At 42.9% G+C, this 22,927-nt stretch overlaps 1 protein-coding gene across 1 annotated transcript in view; it reads left to right on the forward strand.

Annotated features, from left to right (window-relative positions):
* The first annotated feature begins 1,321 nt into the window (after positions 1-1,321).
* PHACTR2 (phosphatase and actin regulator 2) overlaps positions 1,322-22,927 on the forward strand; it is a 222,831-nt gene continuing 201,225 nt past the window's right edge. Inside the window, exon 1 of the mRNA XM_053460869.1 lies at positions 1,322-1,484. Coding sequence (XP_053316844.1) covers positions 1,472-1,484 — 13 coding nt within the window. The 5' untranslated portion in view covers positions 1,322-1,471. The remainder of the gene's footprint in view (positions 1,485-22,927) is intronic.

The following is a 22,927-nucleotide window of genomic DNA, read 5'->3' on the forward strand; positions in this document are numbered from 1 at the left end:
CACTGAAAAATGTTAAAAGAACCAGTATTGTCCTTAAGGGGTTAAGTATCGGTTAACCTTCTGGCTTTAGAGTGGTTGGTTTTGTTTAAATGTTTTATGGATATGGAGGTGAGACTCTGGGTTTCGGCCAAGAGTTTAGCTAAATAAAGCTAAATAAAAATCCACGGCCTGTTTTATTCCAATGGAAAGTGTTTGTGTCTTTATTTCAAATGTTTCATACTGTTTATCTCTTACAACTACATGTACCTACTGTGTTTAATGCAAATGTAAATCAGCTGTTAGTGAATTGTCACCTTCATTGTTGCTGACTGTCTATTGTTAGAAAATACATCTTCCACATACCGCAATGTTGTAAATGAAAGTCTTAAACACAATTATTCACACATTTAGAAGTAAAAAGTTAATTATTTTATATATGGTAGATAAAATGGCTTTATTATAGACATGAGCTCCCTAGCACATGTAAAGGTTATATTTTTGGAAACATATTTTTGGGATTTGGTTAATTATTTCTTGCTTAGCTTGCTGTTTTTATGAGGCAGTTTCAGGGTAATGAACTAGCACTTGGTGAAACTATGTTTCAGAGCACTTTTGGATTATGCAAATACTGGTATGTTTTTTGTACTGTAAGAAAATGGTCCAGTCTGTAGGAACATTGGTTGCTGTGGAGATAAGAGAACTTTTGAAATGTTGCTCTTTATTCCCTTGCTACTAATTTTCTCACCCCTCTCTCCAATTTGTACCACACTACTGGATTTGTCAGAGTTTTATAAATAAATATGATATTGGCGAAGATACTGCTACTACTATTATTAGCAACAATAGCTATATCAGTGACACAAATGTTTATTAACAATCCTGTCAGCATGAGCTGCGTGCTCATATTGCCGTCCTTACTGACGTCTCTTTCCTCTCTTTGTTCCCAGAAATGTATACTAAATCGGAATTCATGTCTCGGTGCGTAGATTGACATCTTGTAATTGATCAATACTTCCATATTCTCATCAGAGTCAGTCCATTAAGCTCCTGGGTATTACCATTCAGTGCATAGATTGACATCTTGTAATTGATCAATACTTCTATATTTTCATCAGAGTCAGTCCATTAAGCTCCTTGGTCTTATCATTCAGACACCTATGTTTAGCAAAGACTTTTATTTGATAGCTTTGGAAAGCCGATTTCTTCACCCCCCCCCCCACCGGTTTTTTTTTTTTTTTTTTTTTTTAAATCAGAATAGAATTCAGTCCGTTGGGCTACTTCTCGGCAAACACTAACTGCCTTAATTAACCTATAATAGAGTTAACGCCATCATTGGATACATGAATTTCCTGCAATCGTGTTTGGGGTTGTAAAGGCAAATCGTGTGTGCGCTGCTAAGGTCGATGGTCACATAAGAAAGGCAATCGGCCCATCAGAGAGAAGTAAGCAAACGTAGTCAATCTGCTCTAACGGTTTTCTCGAAGAAACATAGATGGACGACAATGGTAAGCAAAACAGAAAGGGCTCTCTATGCTTAACACAACTGAAATAATAGATCATTTCTGGAATTCCAGATGTGAATTATTACTCACACCGTGCTCAGTCGTCGTAAATTGTAGTTGACAACAGCTTTGGGTTGCATATTCCTGTGTACATTGCATTTGAAGATCTTCACTGTCTCTTTTCTTAACTCATGCCATCTTCGTATATTTTTAGTCTGTGTAAATGGTATAGGAACAATATGCTGACTTAAATTCCAGCTTTTATTTACATTTGTGTTACTTTGTACAGGTATTTTTCTGTAGGCTGTTATATCAAAGGTCATTTAAGAAATGTATGTTGGTTTTTGTGATACGCGGATTCAGCTTTCAAACCATGCTTTTATATTATCATATTACAGACTGCGTATTGTCATAGTTTGTATTTATTGCTCATCCTTTTGCCCCAATGGGAGGGACATGAATCCTCACTTAAGGACTGCTCAGAGGTATTTATTATGGTGTTGCTGATTTGCAGAAAAAAGAGCTGGCCTCCTGTGCGCATTTTATATATGCATGGTGAAGGCAAAATATGTTTAATTTTTGTCATAGAGGGGCTATCCCTTTAAGAGTTATACCTACGATGCTAAATTTGACACTTTAGTAAATAAATACAGCCTTAGAAGCATTATCACAAATAGTATTGGGACGTACTAAACAGCATATTGGGATGATGGGATGATTGGATGCAATGCTCAGCACTATCACTAGGTGTACACTTTTTACACTCAAAGTATGTTCTTTTTGTAGTTCTTGATACTAAGTTGCAAAAAGAAGCTGCAAATGTTTTTACTTGCTGAAATATATACAGTTTTAAAACGGAATCATAGTAAATTCTATAGAAATAATAGAAAAAATGTTATGTAATCAAAATATTGATTTAATATGGTACATGTATGTGCAAACACCATATTTTACCTGTTTTGATTGGCACTATCTGGGAATATATTTTTTAAACATGGGGATTATGGGTGGAATATTATAGTTACACATGCTAAGTAACATACTTGACCTGTTTCTGATAAAAATATGGGAATATTATTATTTTTTACATGGGGATTATGGGTGGAATATTATTACTTTTTTCTAACAGTAAATGATATGATACAATCAAAATAATGACATCTAAAGAAAGCCCATCTTGTCCTGAAAAAAAAAACCAATATGAAACTTGTGTGGGTTCAATGAACTGAAAAGAAGAAACAGCTAAAAGTATTGCTATATATTTATAGCAATACTTATATTGAAGATATGTATATCTATCTATTTGAAGTCATTTCTACTGTTTATGGGACTTTATTTCTGATTTTTTTCAGAATTGAATCACTTGGGGGTTGAAAATATACCCAGAGACTGATTAATTTTTGATTAGTTGATGTATGGATTGATTGAGTGATTTATTTATTATTACGCTCAATTATTAGGGATGCACCGAAATGAAAATTCTGGACAGAAACCCAAAATTCAGGATTCGCTTAGCCAAACCCGCAAAATGACCCCCACCTTTAAACAATAAATAAATAAAAATAACCCCCCCACACACACACACTTTTAATAAAAGTAAGTAACACACCAAAATTATACAAAAAAATGAAATAATATTTATATCTATATCTATATAACCCGGAGAATGTGTGCAGATGCCTGCCTGCCGGAAACGAAGCCCGAGATCTTAACCTCGGGCTTCCTTGAACTGCAAGCGGATCTCTGCACACTAGGACCCGGGACCGTGACAGGACCGTGACATATATATATATATATATATATATATATATATAGATAGATAGATATCTATCTAGATATTTATAGATATCTATCTAGATTTTTAGATATCTATATAGATTTTTATATATATATATATATATATACCGTATTGGCCCGAATATAGGCCGCACTTTTTTCCCCCACTTTAAGTCTTTAAAGTGGGGGTGCGGCCTATATTCGGGGTCTAGCACCCGACGCCCGGGACATGCAGTCCCGGGCGCCGGGCAGGCAGCGGGGTTAGGATACAGATCCCCGCAGCGGTGCAGGGAACCTGTATCCTACTGTCTGATACGCTCAGACGGCCTCCCCTGCCGGCACTTTCCACGGGGGGGAGTACCGGCACGGGAGGTTGTCTAAGCGCATCGCACGGACGTTCACCGGCAGCGGCGATGCGCCGTTGCCGGTGAATGTGCGCATGATGCATTCTAACCCCCCCGACTTACCAGGGCAGACTCCCGGGTGTCTTGCAGGGCCGGCGGAAGACATCTACGCAATACGCGTATACAACTTCCGGTGCATGCACTTCCGCTGAGTGCCGGCACCGGGAGTTGTATACACGATGTGCATAGATGTCCCCCTCCGGCCCCGTAAGACACCCGGGAGTCTGCTCTGGTAAGTTGGGGGGGGGACAGAGTGGCAGCGTATCTCGAGGGGGGGGGGGCAGAGTGGCAGCGTATCTCGAGGGGGGGAGGACAGAGTGGCAGCGTATCTCGAGGGGGGGGGACAGAGTGGCAGCGTATCTCGGGGGGGGAGAATGGCAGCGTATCTCGGGGGGGAGGACAGAGTGGCAGCGTATCTCGGGGGGGGAGGTCAGAGTGGCAGCATATCTCGGGGAGGGGGAGAGGACAGAGTGGCAGCATATCTCGGGGGGGGGACAGTGGCAGCATATCTCGGGGGGGGAGAGGACAGAGTGGCAGCAAACTTTTAGGGTGCGGCCTATATACAGGGGCGGCCCTTTATCCGAGCCAATACGGTATATATATATCTATGTCACGGTCCCGGGTCCTAGTGAGCAGAGGTCCGCTTGCAGTTACCGGGTCTGCTTCCCGATCATCCTCCACTGGCGTCCGGCGGACTGATCGCCGGCGCGGGAGGTCAGGTCTGGGGATTCTGCGACAAACAGAATAAAGGCTGTTCGTCGCCATAGGAAACCCCAGAGGAAGTTACTTACCGGTTAATACATCTGAATCCTGGCTCGTCTGACTACCCGCTTAGTGCATCTGAACCCTGGCTCGTCGGACTATCCACATAGTGTAAGTACTCGGCTATCCTGTTCTATACTTTTGGAGTTCTCCATTCTACTTACCTGCTTCTTGCTGCGCCTCGCTGCTTCAGCTCAGTACCTACCTTTTTCTGCCAGCACGGAGGCCTCCTCACAGTTGGGATCGTCTAAGTCCTGGGTTACCTGGCGGTTCTCTAGGCAAAAGAACTTCTGCGATGAGTGCCCTTGGTGGTAGCAAACGTGACAATCTATACATATATATATAAATCCACTTTATACATGGATCCCTTGAAAGTAATTACGTCCTTGTGACCCTAATGTGACTCTGTGAAATGTCCTCATGCCACACGCAGGGAATTCAAAGAGCACAATACTATGCCGATCGCATTGCAAATGAATGGTGCACGTCAGACGAGTGACCTGAAACAAAGTGCAAGTTGTGATCAGGACCACTTTTCCAGGTGCCCTGTGTGGGCCATCCCCATAGTGCCTCCTCCTCTATCATCAGCCCAGAGTCCCTCCTTCACTGTGCTAAACCTTTCTTTCCCTCCCTGATGCAGTTCAGGTATAGATCAAATAAACAACATATGGAAGCACAGCAGTGCAGATATAGATCTTGTGAAGAAGACATCCAAACCCTGTATTTGCAGGTATTAATAATGCATGAAACATAGCATTGCACGTACAGATCAACTAAAAAACCACGAGCAAACTCAGCATTTAAGGTATAGATTAAATAAATAATGAATGGAAACCCTAAATTTGACATAGATCACAGGTCACACCCCAAAGGACAGCCCTGACACCCAGATTGCATCCACAGGACCTGCCTGCACCCGTGATTGCTGAGGGCTCAAGGTGTAGCTGCTATGGGCCCCCAGAGTTAAAGATGGCCCTGACCATAAATAACATTTTGATTTCAGAATACATCCTAACTTAAGGCTGCAGCATACAATTGGGTCTGATCTAAATAAGGACCAATATAGTAAATTTATCTAAAAAACACATCTGACTTAGAAGTAATAAAGTCAATTCAGTTATAGTTTATAGTTCAGTTATAGTTTTCAAATGCAAAAGCAAAATGCAAATGAACTGTTTTTCAACTAGTACTGTACGTTAAATTCTATGATGTACCACCTCTTGCTAGAGTTGTACTATGTGTACAATTAAAATTGAAATAAAGTTTCAGAAGAATTATTTTCCAGTACCAGAGTCCACAGCACTATGAGAATAGGGAGAATATAAACAATGGCAATAACTAATTAATTATAATTAACTAATAATTATCACATTACAGAAGGAGAAGAGGACTCTGCTCTTGCAAGTTTACTAAAAAAGAGGTGAGTTGCTGCTTTATTGAGGATGATCTGATTATAGCAGGAGTTCTCAAAGTTGGGGAGTATGAAATATGGAATTTTATGGAAGAGCATAGAGAGTTGTCATAAATATATGTGGAGATAAAAATTGAGATACAGTAAGGCACAGTGTTGTTGAGGGCTCTGTAGTAGAGGACTGCATTGGGACCCTTCAAAAACCTTGCAGGCACAGGCGGTTTTTCAGGTGTTGCGCCCAGGAACCCAGCGGAGTCACGTGAAGTGACATAAATTCACGTGACTCCGCTGGGTTCCTGGGCGGAACAAGAGAAGAGACGATGTGTGGGAGCAACACGAAGGCAGCCTTGTGGGAGTGCGTGGGAAATCTGCAAATCAAGTTAGGGAGTGGGCGGGATTGACCACATATTTTGCGGGAGTGGAACCAGGGCCGGCCGAAGACTTAACGCCGCCTGGGGCCTCCCCCCGGCGGCATTTTAAACTTAGCCGACGCCATTATCTACTACCCCCCCCCCCCCCGGTACTTACCTTTAAACAGTCCTGCGGCGAGTCTCCCTGTGCTGCCACGGTGCCGGCTTGTAATGCTGAGCGCCGGAAATTCACGTCACTTCCGGCGCTCTGCATTACAAGCCGGCACCGAGACCGAACAGGGAGACTCGCCGCAGAGGAGAGAGAGGGGCGCCGGGCGGGTAAGCGAAAACCACTCGGTGCCCCTCTCTCTCTCCTCCGCTTCAAAAAAAACAAAAAAAAAACGCTTGGGGCGGCAAAGTGCCGCCCCTTCTAAAGTGCCGCCTGGGGCAATTGCCCCAGTCGGCTCCATTGTAGGGCCGGCCCTGAGTGGAACACATACATTGCGGGAGCGGGCGGTAATGGTCAGAAATTCAGTGGGAGCGGGATTAAAAAAACATAAAAAATATTTTGTATAGAGTATAGAGAGCCAGTGAAGAACCTGGCACAACAGATTAAGTTGTAATTAACTGGAATAGTAAAAGGCAGGATAGGGGGAGGCCAGTGTAACTGGACCCTTTTTATTGTAATTATACTGTATGTTGTTTCTGTTATTTACCCCATGGTAACGAGGCTGCATTACTGATTTATAAATTCACTCATACAGCGATGAACCTTTGTTCTAAAACACTGAGGCTAGCTGATTCCTGGCAGTGACTGTAAGGGCTTATGTACTGAGATCAATCTCCAATACAAAACAAACACTTTATTCCATACATCACTAACCACTTAGTATAGATTTTTTTTTCCCAAAAGACACTGAAGCTAGCTGTTTCCTGGCAGTGACTATTATGTCACATATAATGAGAACAATCACCAGCCTGTGCAAACCTGCTCTCCCATCTGGTGCTTCTAATTGTGAGCGAATGACAAGACTGCAGCAGATGACACAGCAGAATGACTTAAAGGTTAGGATGTTTCATGTTACAAATTTACCTGCAAATAAAATTTTCCATTTAAAAATATATTACCTAAAGTGTTGGTGCATTATGTAATATTGAAAAAGGTAACCATTACAAATTGATTTGTCATGATTGAAACAACTTTCAGTACTATGTATTACTAACCAGCAATTTGTTGCTATTATAAAGTTCATTTATAATGCCCTACAACAATCTAAATATATATAGAGGAGGATCCAGCTCTCCTGCAGAGCTCTGTCAGTGCCAGTGAACATCTCTCTGACAGCCAGTGAATATCTGCGCATTCGCTGCTGCCGGCACTTCCGCCCAGACTCCGTCATAGAAGCCCCAGAGGAAGTGCCGGCAGCTGTGGAGGTTGCCGGAGAGGAGGCCCCAGGTCCTATGCAGAGCTGCGGGGGATCTGGATCTTAGTCTAGTAGTTAGACCTCTGATTATAAGACAAGGGGTATTTCTCAGGTCATTTGCTCTGAAAAAACCTTGCCTTATAATCAAGCAAATACGGTAGTATCTGAAAAAAGCCCTTCTTGTCCTGAAAAAATATATATAATGTGGGTTTACTAAATGGGAGAGGTAAAAACTACAGCTAAGCAAGAGCACTGCAATAGTGTTAAAACAGCCTTGGTCACAAAGGTTACAAAACAAAAAAATCAGCCTGGTCCTAGGATCTGATGAATAAAAACTTAAAAAAAAAAACCAAAAAAAAAACCAGTCATTTTCAAGAAGGGGTTATAAAAATAAAAATAATAAAAATCAGCCTAGTGCTTAAGAGGTTAATAAACGGAAACTTTGGGTTTTGTGTGAAATAAGTATGTATTTTTTGCGTTTCAATGCAAATTTGTGGTATGCTCTTCTTTATATATATATATATATATATATACACTCACTGGCCACTTTATTAGATACACCTTACACATACTCTACAAGGTGCTGGAAGCATTCCTGACTAATTGTGGTCCATATGGACATGATGGCATCATGCAGTTGCTGCAGATTTGTCGGCTGCACATCCATGATGCGAATCTCCCGTTCTACCACATCCCAAATGTGCTCTATTGGATTGAGATCTGGTGACTGTGGAAGCCATTGGAGTACAGTGAACTAATTGTCATGTTCAAGAAACCAGTTTGAGGTGATGTGAGCTTTGTGACATCCTGCTGGAAGTACACTGTGGTCATAAAGGGGTGGACATGGTCAGCAACAATACTAGGTAGGCTGTCGCGTTTAAATTATGCTCAATTGGTACTAAGGGGCCCAAAGTGTGCCAAGAAAATGTCCTCCACACCATTACCCCACCACCACCAGGCTTAACCATTGATACAGGGCAGGATGGATCCATGCTTTCATGTTGTTTAAACCAAAGTCTGACCCTGCCATTTGAATGTCGCAGCTACAATTGAGACTCATCAGACCAGTCAACATTCTTTCAGTCTTTAAGGTGAATTTTGGTGAGCCTGTCCGTATCGTAGCCTCAGTTTCCTGTTCTTAGCGGACAGGAATTGTACCCGGTGTGGGCTTCTGCTGCTGTAGCCCATTTGCTTCAAGGTTCAATGTGTTGTGCGTTCAGACATAGTATTCTGCATATCTTGGTAGAGATGCACCAAAATGAAAATTCGGGACCAAAACCAAAATTTCAGGATTCACTTGGCCAAAACCGAAAATGATCCCCCAACCTTTAAAAAAAAAAATAGCCACACTTTTATTAAAAGTAAGTAACACTCCAAAAAAAATCAATAACATTGTATATTAATATATATATATGATTAACAGCACTCACACTCCTATCATGCCCAGGCATAACCAGATTCCAGCATGTACTGGCTGACTTGGCATGATAGGAGTGTGATTGCTGTTAATCATATATATATTAATACCCACTGTACAGCGCTACGGAATTTGATGGCACTATATAAAACAATAAATAATAATAATAATTGGTATTGTTTTTTTCTCCAAGTTTGGTGTGTTAACCACATTTTTATTAAAAGTAAGTAACACACCAAACTTGGACCAAAAAAATCATATATATAATTGCTAACAGCAATCACACTCCAGTACAGCCAGTACATGCTAGAACCTGGGCATGATAGCAGTGTGATTACAGGCTCCCTATACCATGCTATCCCCTCACACTTACACATCCATGTTATCACACACACTCATTTACAAACATTCATTCCCTTAACCACACATACTTGCTCATACAAACATACTTCTCCTCCAACCTCTGACATCAACAAGGCATTTCCGTCCACAACTGCCGCTCACTGGATATTTTCTCTTTTTTGGACCCTTCTCCGTAACCCTAGAGATGGTTGTGTGTGGAAATCCCAGTAGATCAGCAGTTTACTCAGACCAGCCGTCTGGCACCAACAACCATGCCACGTTCAAAGTCACTTAAATCCCTTTTTTCCCCATTCTGATGCTCGGTTTGAACTTCAGCAAGTTGTCTTGACCACGTCTACATACCTAAATGCATTGAGTTGCTGCCATGTTATTGACTGATGAGCTATTTGTGTTAATAAGCAATTGAACAGGTGTACCTTATAAAGTGGACAGTGTGTGTATATATGCACATTGATTTTAGTCTGTACTTATCTGATGAGCTGGTTTGTGCATTGATATTTGTAGTATTGTTTATGTTATGTTTTAGAGCCAAAGCTGGGCACAAGCATAGTGAATACAGGTCAGCTGAATAATGCTATTAGACTATGAATATTATGATAATGTTGAGTTTGTGCTATAGAGTTGTTTGTTATTTTTGTGTACTTGTTCATATCATCATCAAGGGATGCATTCATGCTAATCCTAAAACAATGGCTTTATTTTGCAAATGCTATATTTTGCTTCTTGCAATGCAATGAAGATTTTATGGTAGATAGCTTTATACATTAATCCGTTGGTCTATTGTAGTCTGTGCATATTTAATTTCTATGTGCCTGTCGTTTATAGAAATACTGATTTTCTTCTGGAGATAAGTGGTAAAAATGTAAACATTACAACAGACTATACCTGTTGACTGGCTGTACAGTAAAGTAAAAGCATTTCTTTTGCATTACATACCTTCTTTCCTTCTTCAGGCAAATCTCTGATAACCCCAATGAAACAAACAAAATGAATGGCAAAACTTTTCAAATGTTGTTAAGATTTGTTCATTCGCTTGTTCCATATCAGTGGCATTACAACCTTTTAGGAGGAAAATGTAAAGAGAGGCTACAAAAATAAATGATGTGGGGTGGTCGCATTAATGATTGATTAACGATTTACAAGGGAAAGGGACAAGCATTAGATGTATAATGTGCCATTTTAACCCTTTAACGACCAATGACGTGCCTGGTAGTGAAACAAGCTTAGAAAAGCGATCAACAATTGCTTGTTTTTTTTGGCAGTGACGTATACCAGGAGCTGTAAATCCATAACTGAATTTCAATGTGTGCGAATAAAAAAAAAAAAATCACAAAACTTTGATAAAGACTGGTAGTATAAAAAGTGTAGGGCTGTAACAACGAATCGATAAAATCAATAATAATCAATTTTCATTATCGAGTAGTGGAATCGATTTTTATCGATTTATAAAATTAGTTTTTTCAGAGCAAATGCTCGGAAAAACTCCCCTCCTTCTATAATCCGACCTCAAATAGAGATCGGATTATAACACTGGAATCCAGAATCCAGAATTCCAAGATGTGTGCCCTGAGACCCTCCCGAGAACTCTTTTCAACTTCATTATTTATTTAAAGGACGCACCGCCATCTTGCGAGTGGCAAAATCTTGCAGTGACGGTTGTCACCGCACTCCGGAGCAGTCACATCGCGTCGTGCAGTGGGTGTTCGGTGTCACTGAATGCCTCGCTATCAAGGCATTTCAGCGACACCATTGAAGTTTCAACTCTTTTAAAACAGGCGTCCTCCACCATACAGGGTATGGTGGACAATGACGACCCGGGGAGGGGCCAGACATGGACCCTGATGCCGATCTCGGTGTTGCTGCATGTAGATACATGACGGCCGTTGCACGTCAATTGTCGCTAACTGGATGTTAATGCATGACGTGCCTGGACCGTCAATTGTCAAGGGGTTAACAGTCTGAGTTAGTATAGAGATCTGCTGTATTAAGCCTGTAATGGCCTCTGCATTGCCTCCAGGCTAAATGATGGTCTCATTTGAAATGTCAGCGGTGTGATTGGGCACCCTGTACCCCAACTAGGTACTCCTGCCAAATGTGGCTTCCTCCTGCCAGGACACCAGTGATTAACTCCTTCAGCGCTAGACAAAACCAGCGTTGTAGAGAGAAGGGGGGATGCCGCTGCACTGGAGCTACGTTAGCACTGTGGCTAGCACTGTGGCTAGTGTGATTATTGTCCTAAAAAGGACAATAAAGTATCATAACAGCCCACCCCAAGCATCAGACAGCACTCATGTTGAGGTGAAAACAGGACTCGGTTTTATTGAAAACACACCAGTACTTAAACAGTACAAGGGGGTAATTTACATACAATAGACACAGCAAACCACACAGTTCTCCATCAGGTCCTCCTTTGTACATGGCTAAGTTTTTGCACTCAGCCCAGTAGGGGGTCACTATTGTAGGCCGTGGGGAGGATGGTAAAAATGGGCTGTTCCCTGATTTCTGGCTGAAACCTGCTGGATATCAGATCCTGGGGCAAATACTGGTCATGGAGCCAGGGCCGGACTGGGACTGAAAAGCAGCCCTGGAAAAATTTGGAGACCAGCCCCATATAGTTTATCTCACGGTGAAGCTCTTATACCCACACGCACCCCTTATACACACCCGAGTCACACTATGTGCCATTCTTTTTATCTCATTATTTGTATTAAAATGCCAGAAAGCAAAAGCGTTAAAAGGCCCTAATAAATGAAATACATTACACATAATGGGATCAAAACATTTACTACTGCGAACATTTTTAGATGAAAGAGTTCCATTTTATTCAGTGGAACAAAACACTGATCACATTATTCTTCACGATATTCTGGTAAGAAACTTTTATTTCTTTATTAATTCATGTAGACTATTTTTTTCCATATTTAATAAAAGCTATGATTGAGACATGTTTGGTTTTTATTTCCTTTCATTTGACAACCTACCCCCGAGTTATGCACCTCTGCCCCCAGGCTTGCCACTCTGCCCCCCTGATATGCCTTCTAACCCCCTATATGCCACTCTGCCTCCAGAAATGCCTTATACCCCCTATATGCCACTCTGTCCCATGATATGCCTTCTAACCCCCTATATGCCACTCTGCCATATAGGGGGTTAAAAGGCATATCATGGGACAGAGTGGCATATAGTGGGTATAAGGCATTCCTGGAGGCAGAGTGGCATGAAGGGGGTTAAAAGGCATATCATGGGGCACTCTGCCTCCAGAAAAGCCTTATGCCCCCCTATATGCCACTCTGCCTCCCTGATATGCTTTATACCCTCCTATATGCCACTCTGCCCCATAATATGCCTTTTAATCCCCTATATGCCACTCTGCCTCCAGAAATGCCTTTTACTCCCTATGTCACTCTGCCTCCAGAAATGCCTTATACCCCCCATATGCCACTCTGCCTCCCTGATATGCCTCAACCCTCCTATATGCCCCTCTGCCCCGTGATATGCCTTTTAACCCCCTTTTTGCCACTCCACCTCCAGATATGCCTTTTGACCCCCTATATGTCACTCTGCATCCAGAAATGCCTTATACCCCTATATGCCACTCTGTCCCATGATATGCCTTCTAACCCCCTATATGCCACTCTGCCATATAGGGGGTTAAAAGGCATATCATGGGACAGAGTGGCATATAGGGGGTATAAGGCATTTCTGGAGGCAAAGTGGCATGAAGGGGGTTAAAAGGCATATCATGGGGCACTCTGCCTCCAGAAAAGCCTTATGCCCCCTATATGCCACTCTGCCTCCCCGATATGCTTTATACCGTCCTATATGCTCCTCTGCCCCATGATATACCTTTTAACCCCCTTTATGCCACTCTGCCTCCAGATATGCCTTTTGACCCCCTATATGTCACTCTGCATCCAGAAATGCCTTATACCCCTATATGCTACTCTGGCATATAGGGGGTTAAAAGGCATATCATGGGACAGAGTGGCATATAGGGGGGTATAAGGCATTTCTGGAGGCAGAGTGGCATATTGTGGGACACACTTACATACACACACATGCCGATTTTTTTTGTTTTTAACAAATACAAAAAACATTATACAGTACAAAAAATACATTATTTTACTCACCTTCTACTTCTCTTGACTTCCTGGTAGCTGCACACTGTTCTCCTCTATGCTGACAGGATGCCACTGACCTGACATCCGGTGCTGCAGCAGTCTGAGTGCGAGGGGGCGGAGCTTCCACCTCACACTGCTCCCATCACTATGCAGCTGAGAATGTAATCTAAACGGCCGGTGCGTGCTGATGCCGCCGGCCGGAGCTACTTTAACACTTTTTTTTATCTATATGGTAAGCTGGATCGGCTTGCCATATAAAGTAAAAAAAAGTATTAAAGCAGAGGCGGCCGGCGGCATCAGCACGCATCGGCCGTTCAGATTACATTCCCAGCAATCTGATGGCCGCAGCGTGAGGGGTGAAAGGTCAGTGCGAGGGGGCGGAGCTTTCACCCCTCACACTGCTCCCATCACTAGACGGCCATCGCACACGGCTCATGGCCGCCCAGCCCACGGACCTTCCGGCCCACCGGGAAATTTCCCGGTATTGTATACACTCAACTCCCATTGTCCAGAGATAATAGTGGCCAATTCAATTCATACCCCAATGTATATTCCCTGAGATAACAGTTTTACTACCTATAAAAATGCCTCTTTTTTCCAAGTAAAGCATGTCTTTGTTCTGCATCCTGAATAATGTGCTGTGTTCTTGATCACTTGGTTTGTAGATTTCTTTTAGCCACCTTTCTTTGTCAGGAATACAGCAACAATGGGCAGTTACCCTCTAGTTGTCCCAGAGGTGGAAGCAGTGGGATCCAGTATTCCTTCTAGATGGTTCAAACCGTGTCCTCCACAAGCTGCCCCCAAAAGACACCAGGGAGTCAGAAGCAGTGGTAAGTTGGGGGGGGTTGTAATTTCTGGAGGCAGAGTGGCATATAGGGGGTATAAGGCATTTCTGGAGGCAGAGTGGCATATAGGGGGTTAAAAAGGCATATCAGAGTGGCAAGCCTAGGGGCAGATGTGCATAATTGGGGGGGCAGGTTGGCAAATAAAAGGCAATTAAAAACAAAAAATATATTTTTCTCAATCATAGCTTTTCTTAAATATGAAAAAATAGTTAATATGAATTAATAAAGAAATAAAAGTTTCTTACAAGAATATTGTGAAGAATAATCTTCACTGTTTTGTTCCACTGATCACTGTTTTGTTCCACTGAATAAAATGAAATAAAATTTTGATAATGTTTTATCAAAACAATTTTTCAGTAGCAAATGTTTTGATTCCATTATGTCTAATGCAGTGGTTCTCAACCCGTGTATACACAGGACCCACATTTGTCTTTGGTCATTAAGTCGCGACCCAAAAATAATTTAATTTCTGAAACATTATATTTTATTCCATAAAACAACTTGTGCAGTATTCCACATATATGTGTATATATATATGCACTTTTTAAACGGTAAACAAACAGTAAACAAGTGGATACTTTGCATAATGAATAATGAAATAATCACAGCGCTAGTGAAATGAAAGTGCCATTGAGGCAAAAACCCAATAAATAAATAAACAAACAGTCATTGAAACATATGAGGTAGAACTAATGGGAAAACTGGGGATGCTTTTGAGGAGTGTCTCAAAGTCTGGGGTGATGGCATCTCTGAGGTCATGTTCAGTGTCCATTCTGTTTCTATGCTTTGTCTTTAACTGAACCAGAGTTCATATGGCTTCATATGACTTCACATGATTTGTCCACAATTCCATTTTCTTTTTGAAAGCCTCGATTTTTCAGTCTGTGCTAAATGGGGGTAAGGGGGACAGGGGTTGTGGTGTCTGGGTAACTGGGGCTGAGATGGTGCATAGGGGCTGTGGTGGGGAGTAGGTGATAGGGACTGTGTTGGGGGGCAGGGACTGTGATGGTGGATATGGGCTGTGGTGGGGTAACTGGGGCTGTAGTGAGGGTAATAGGGGATTTGGTGGGGTAACAGGGACTGTGTCCTAGTGGGGGACAGAGGCAATAGGGACATCAGAGCAGATTATATATGTATATATTAAACAAAAGATATAGAATGTAATGCGCTCACTTGACTGGAAGCAATTGCAATATGTTCTTGAGAAAGGCTCATTGAGAGCCGAAACGTTGGACCTTCACCAAGTCAATAAATCTTATAAAAAGAAGACCCGCTGCATCAACTTTATTTTCTGTATATATATATATATATATATATATATATATATACATATATATATATATATATATATATATATATAATTAGTACACTAAAAAAATATATACTTACCTCAGAAAAGATGAGGGAGTGGAAAGGCTGTCTGCGGGCTGCAGCAGGAAGAGGGGAGGAGCAATCAGAGAAAAACTTTATTCAGCTCCCACTAGGAGCAGACAGTGACCGCAAAGCAACGGTCGGGGAGTAATACTAAAGTACATGCCGGACCGGAGGCTGCCTGATGGCCCCGATTGTTGCAGCCGCGGTCCTGACAGCCTGAGGCTCGCGGATTGCCGCTAGAATGTGTAAGGCAGCTCGAGGAAAGTGAAAATTTTCCCGGTATGCCTCCAGTCCGGCCCTGACCCTCCGCGACCCACCGAAGACAGGGTCGCGACCCACTTTTGGGTCCCGACCCATGAGTTGAGAACCACTGCTCTAAAAGAAGAGAAATAGTTTATCACATCTACTTAGCTTAGTGTTACTTGAGCAACAATGTAGGGGAAGGCTGTGTCAGCATCAGCCAACATCCACAATCAAGAGTACAGTATACAATAGCTGGTGTAGACCCACATACAAGCATATCTTCCAATTAATAACTTAATTTTGAATACTCTCAGAACGAGGCGTTCTTACCTGAATGGACAGTAGTCCAGAATTCCTCAAGTGCTATGCGCAGACATTATACAAATACTATGGCCATCTGTCAAGAAACTCGTAAAGCAAAGAGAGAGATATCAAAGAACAGAACAGCAAGGAGAAAGAGAAACAGCTGCATGAGCACAGGTATAATACCAATGACAGCTGCACCTGCATAGTATAACCTAAGTGTTTTTTTTCCACAAATCTTAAAAAATCGCTGGCAGGTAGGAAAAGGGGAAAATGCATTTAAGCAGACTATACAGAATCCCCTAAGCATTTGGAAGGGGGCACCACATATAATTTAACCTCTTAACGACCGATGATGGTTTAGGGCCCTCACGCAAAAACGGTCTGTTAACGACCTTTGACGGTCCTGAACCGTCATTAAATTAAAAAAGCTTAGAAGGTGATCAATGATTACTTTCCTTTAAACGGCATTGCTGTAATGCCTCGATGTCGAGGCATTCAGTAGCGTCGAGAGCGACATCAAGGGCCATGCCTGGCCCCTCCCCGGGGCGTCAACGTCCGCCATTGTGAGGCGGCAGATACGGAAACCCAAAAAGCAGGCAAACAGAAGTAACAAACAGCAGAGGACAGGAACACGTAGAGAAACCCCCAAGAATAGCCGGGGTCTGGTACACAGAGAGGACATGCCAAGGATAGCCGGGGTCTGGTATACGGAGAGGACACGCCAAGGATAGCCAGGGTTTGGTACACGGAGAGGACACGCCAATGATAGCCGGGGTCTGGTACACGGAGATGACACATCAAGGATAGCCGGGGTCAGGTAGACGGAGAGGTCACGCCAAGGATAACCGGGGTCTGGTACACGTAAAGGATAGCAAGGAATACCCCGGGATCGCCGCCACTCCTTCCACTCACCCCGAAAACGATGGTTTAAGGTCATATGAACATTGCACAAATGTGGCGCCGGACTGTCTGGGCTGGGTGGGAAGATGTGGACATGATTTACGATTTGTTTCTCACCTAACCTGTATATATAAGCCTGTGTGTTTCCCCAATAAAGTGTGTGTTACTTCCCTGGACAATAGTCTTGTCTAATGCTTCAGGGGCTCGCTGGGTCACTCACTGTCCTTCTCAGGACAGTTACAGCACCGGATCCGGCTACACTTCGGCGGGCTACGGTGCTATTTCATCAAAGAATCCAAGGCAGTTCCTGGTCCCTTCCTCGCTAATATAGTCTAGCGCTGGAAGTGGTTAACCTCTATGGTTCCGGCAGAAAGCAGCAACGACTGGAGGGAGTACCCGGTCGGGGTACAGGTCGTTCCCGTCACACACTGTATGGCGGGGGACGCCCGTTTTAAAAGAGCTTAAGCCAAACTTCAATGGTGTCGCTGAAATGCCTTGTTAGCGAGGCATTCAGCGACTCCAAACACCCACCTCAGGACGCGTTGTGACCGCCCCGGAGAGTGATCACAACCACCATTGTGAGAGACTTTGCCACTTGCAAGATGGCGACATCCTTCAAAAAAAACAATGAAGTTGAAATAGTTCGCCAGATGGTCTCTCCAGACCCTCTAGAGAACTCTGGCTCCAATTGCAGGTTGAATACAGGTACTGCATTCAATTGTGCAAGTCAAGGGAGCCCAGCTTTCTAATCACAATGTGATTAGTAAAATATTTAAAAAATATGGAAAAAATAAAAATGGCTAAAAATATTTTTTTTAATAATTATGCAGTGATGTCACCAGAGGAACCATCCAGTACCAGCAAAATATAAAAAAAAACATCCAAAAAAGAATAAAATAACTAAAATAAAAAATAAAGTTAATTATTATGAGCAAGTGCTAAAATTAGCACTGTAAAGAGTTAAAATAAAAGCATTTAAAATACCCAAGGGGTGTCTAATTTAATAAAAAATGAATGGTTTGATGGGGTAAATTGGGGTGGCCGGGTTGAAACATAGGGCAAAGGCACGGACTGACCAAATTTTAAATCCAAAACAACCTGGCATCACTGCACTCAGGAGATGTGAATATGCTGAACACATATTGGGGTGTTGTTTGATAGTGATGCATACCAGGAGCTATGAATTCATTCCTGAAGTACAATTTGTGTGAAAAAATTAAAAAAATACTACCACAAACTTTGGCAAAGGCTGGTGGTAGATTCTCATGCATGAAAAGGGTTAAAATAACAGCATTTGAACTACCTTGGGGTGTCTAGTTTTCAAAAATATATGGTTTGATGGGGTAAAATTGAATTAGCGGCTTAAAAGATGTTCCAGAATGACCAGATTTGGAAAAAATGTTTGGAAATCATAAAACGCTACTTGTCCTAATTGCCCTATAACTTACAAAAAACAACAAAAAACATAAAAACATTGGGTATTTCTAAACTCAGGACAAATAGCAGAATCTATTTAAGGCGTGCATAGCTGTTGGGGAAGATGGTCGCTTGAGACTTGAGCTCCATCGGTTATCCAGTTTCATTAGCACCTACACGCTTTTTTCCCACCATGGTCCGCAATAAGTGAAAGTCCTTGACGCAGTCGACAAAAGGGGATGGTGCTGCATTGTCCCTGCCGTCTCTCTGTCGGAGGTAGCTGAAGACTTTGTGGCCTCACAACCGCCTGCGGACCACGAGGTTGCTTCACCCTCGAGTTCCCACAATTCGGGAGATAGGGACAACGATGTCCTGCCTGAGGCTTCCAACATCCTTACCTGTTCGAGGAAGGCCAAGCAGCTCTTTTCCTTGGCTCCTTGGCATGAGGACTTTAGCACTCTGATATCGGAACTCAAGCTCACCGTAGCCGAAGCCATCGCGGGTCTTAGAATGGGCCCAGCAGATGGCGGAACTCACACAGGCCTCTGCCCAACATGTCGAATACCGGCAGCGTTTGGAGGACCTTGACAACAGAGGTCGGCGCCACAATATACGCATTAGGGGGACGTGATCTTCTGCATCATGGACTTTTAGTTGAAAGAGCGAATTATGTGCCGGGTGCGAGAGGTTGGTTCCTGGCCCAATAATGGATCTGAGAATGGACGTGGGATAGAGATCTTTGCGATTTATGGTGCTGCGACCGTGGAGGAGGGAATCCTTGGATGGCATTGTTCGCGATCCCCGTGATCTGGGATTGTACGATTGTACATTAGTTACCCCTGCTTTATATGTCTCTAGGAAGGACACTGTCTTGTTGTTGGCTCATGACTATGTGTTCCATATTTGGGGCTGACCCTTTGCCTTTCCATTTGAGGCTCTAGCTTGGGGCTATAGCTGGGTTCTGTTTTGCCCCTGCGGATGAGTGACCTTCTTGTCCTCTGAAATTGGCCGCTGAGGATATCTGTGGACTTGGGGGCATATTTATTTGCTTTATGTTTAACTCTGCTTTTATTTATGCTATTTTCATGGCTTTATCATTATGTGGCGGAGAGTTTGATGTTGACATCCTTGTCTCACAAGGCCGGTTTTGGGGGGGTTGGTATTACGGACTCTCTCAATTCTGAAGCGAGTCCTTCGGTATACTGGGTACCGATGTGCGGCTCACGCACGCAGGTTCCTGCGCTCTCTTGTTGTTCCACATTCCTCTCCGGCTGTTGCTCTGCCTCCTGCCGGAGGCGTCATACTTGCGCTGGTGGGGCGCGGTGGGGCGCGGTGGGACTTGTTCTGTAGTCCTGCTGTGGGCCTCCTACCGGCAGACGTCCCTGGTACATATGTTGGGTTTCCTATAACCCTCATTTTTCTCCCCTGTTGTCTCTTCCTCTCCCTAGTTTTTTCTCTCCTAGTTTTCTTTTTCCCCTGTCCCTTTCCCCTTATTTTATTTTTTTTATTTTTTTTATTTTTACTTTTTATTATTTTTCATAATCAGACATATCAAATAACAGCACTTCCATCATCTGAAATGACATAAATATAGTTCTCCCAAGCAGGGAAAGGAACATTACTTAAGGATGTACAACATATTATATTATATTAAATATCAAGAAGTAGTTTATACACAAACCTCAAATAGGTCTGACTATGAGACGACTAAGATCCAGATCCCCCACAGCTGCAGGGGACCTGGATCCTCCTGCCCCCCCCCGCCCCACTTACCGGTACTTCTGAGTCCCCGGTGTGTAGCTGGGGCAGCGTGTAGATGTCTACGCGATTCGCGTAGACAACTTCCGCTGCAGCAGGAAGGAGGTGTGGCTAGCAGCGGGGGTTGTCTGCGTCCATCGCACAGACCTTCCCCGGCTGTCAGAGATCAGAGTTCCCCGCACCGGTGCGGTGGGGGGGTGTTAAATGGGGGGCATAAGGCATTTCTGGAGGCAGAGTGGCACATAGGGGGTTAAAAGGCATATCATGGGGCACAGTGGCATATAGGGTTAAAAGGCATATCATGGGGCACAGTGGCAATTAGAGGGTTAAAAGGCATATCATGGGGCACAGTGGCATATAGGGGGTATAAGGCATTTCTGGGGCAGATGTGCATAACTGGGGGGCAGGTTGGAAAAGAGAAGGAAATAAAACGAAAATATTTTTCTCAATCTTAGCTTTTATTTTAAAAAAAAAATGTTTAGATGAATTAACATTTACTGGTAAAACTTTTTTCCTATAGGGTCGTCTTATATTCAGGCTTTTTATTTTTTTCCTAAATTAATATTCAGATTTGAGTGGCCGTCTTATAATCGAGCAAATACGGTAATTGTAGGTTATTATATGGTTAAGATTCGGCATCTAAGGCAATGAAGACTGCAGAGGATCTAGACTCGTTTAATTCATATATGAGATTTAAAATTCTACGAGTGTTGTCCTCGCCATTCCTTTCTGTAAGAAACCCAGTTTGATCAGGATGAATTAGGTCCCACATTGCCCTTTTTAATCTTTCGGCTAGAATTTTTGAAAAGATTTTAATGTCTAAATTTATCAAGGAAATGGGATGATAATTTGTCACCTTACTTAGATCCTTCCCTGATTTAGGAATAGGAGTTATCGAGGCTTGAAGCATTTCTGGTGGGAAACTTTTTTAAGTGGAATCTCTGTAAACATTTTCAGCATTAGTGGAGAAATAACCAAATTTAACAATTGGTAAAAAGGAGCCGAGAAACCTTCTGGGCCGGGAGCTTTAGATTTTTTAAGATTACGAATAGTGTTATTTATTTCAAGGATCTGAATTGGGGCGCTTAGAATATCCAATTGTGTTGTAGACAGTTTAGGGAGATTCAGTCTATTCAGAAAGGATCTAATCTCTAATTTGTCTTTAGTTAAGTCTGGTAAATTATATAATGAATTATAATACATCCTGAAAGCCTCCCCTGTTTGTTTTGGGGATAAGTAAGATTTATCATTTAAGATAATTTTATTAATTCCATTTTTATAGGTTCGTCTTTTGATTTTATTTGTTAATAGTTTACTGGCTCTGTTACTGCTATAATACCAGTCTTGTTTTAGCCTTATTAAGTTTCTATTAGTTGAATTGCATTTATCTCTCTAGATATCGAAATTGATGGATTTAATTTATTGATCGATTCCAGTTGTGCCAATTTAATATAGAGATCTGAAAGAATCATTCCTTTAGCTTTCTTAATGTCTGCCCCTTGTTTTATAATAAAGCCCCGCATAGTGCATTTCAAAGCACACCACAAAGTTGTGTCAGAAATTTCTCCATTATCATTAATTTCTATGAAATCTTTGGCCGAATTAGTAAGTTTTTCTTGAAATAACGGAGATAATGATAATGATTCGTTTAGTCTCCAATTGGACCTGGATTTAAATTCTGCCTTATTTTTAATTTCTATAATTACCGGAGCATGGTCCGACCATGTCCGAGCTCCTATAGAAGCAAAATTGCAATTTCTATTGTTTTACTGTCTGACAAGAAAGAGTCTATTCTTGAATAGGATTGATGTACAGAGGAATAGAATGTAAAATCCTTCACTGTCACTGTCATGTCCTCGGGTCCTGTTAGCCCCGGGCGGGGGTCTGCTCGCAGATCACGGGGACCCGATTACTTCTCTCTCCGGACCTGTGGTCGGCGAGCGGACTACCGCTCGCGGCGCACGGGCACCCGAGAGACTTACACGTTCTCTCCGTGCCGGCAGCGAACAGACCGACCGCCGACACGGGAGAAGGAAGGTCAGATCCGGGAACTCCTCGACGATCAGATCTAAGGCTGCCCGTCTATGCAGGAGTTCCCAGAGGGGTTCCCTTACCCGCTGTCCGGCCGCCGGTCCGTCCACTAGGGGCGCAGCTACTCCTTCTGGCTGGTGCCGTGGATGTGATGGACGTCTGGAGGCGTGGTCTTGACTCTGCTCGGAGGCGGGGTCTTCTGTTTGGCGCCAGATTTAAAATCCCTGCTGTCCTTTCACAGGCACCCTGTTGTGGTCTTTACCTGTGACTCTGAGTTTTGCTGCTGATCTTTGTTTTTGGACCCTTGCCTGCCTGACCTCCCTTTTGCCTTTGTGATCTTGTACTTCTGCTAACCTGCTCCTGTGTACCGACCCAGCTTTTATGCTAACCTGCTCCTGTGTACGACCCGTCTTGTCTGCTAACCTGCTCCTGTGTACCGACCCGGCTTGTCTGCTAACCTGCTCCTGTGTACCGACCCGGCTTGTCTGCTAACCTGCTCCTGTGTACCGACCCGGCTTGTCTGCTAACCTGCTCCTGTGTACCGA

Source organism: Spea bombifrons, chromosome 3, assembly GCF_027358695.1.
Source record: "Spea bombifrons isolate aSpeBom1 chromosome 3, aSpeBom1.2.pri, whole genome shotgun sequence".
Taxonomy (NCBI): domain Eukaryota; kingdom Metazoa; phylum Chordata; class Amphibia; order Anura; family Pelobatidae; genus Spea; species Spea bombifrons.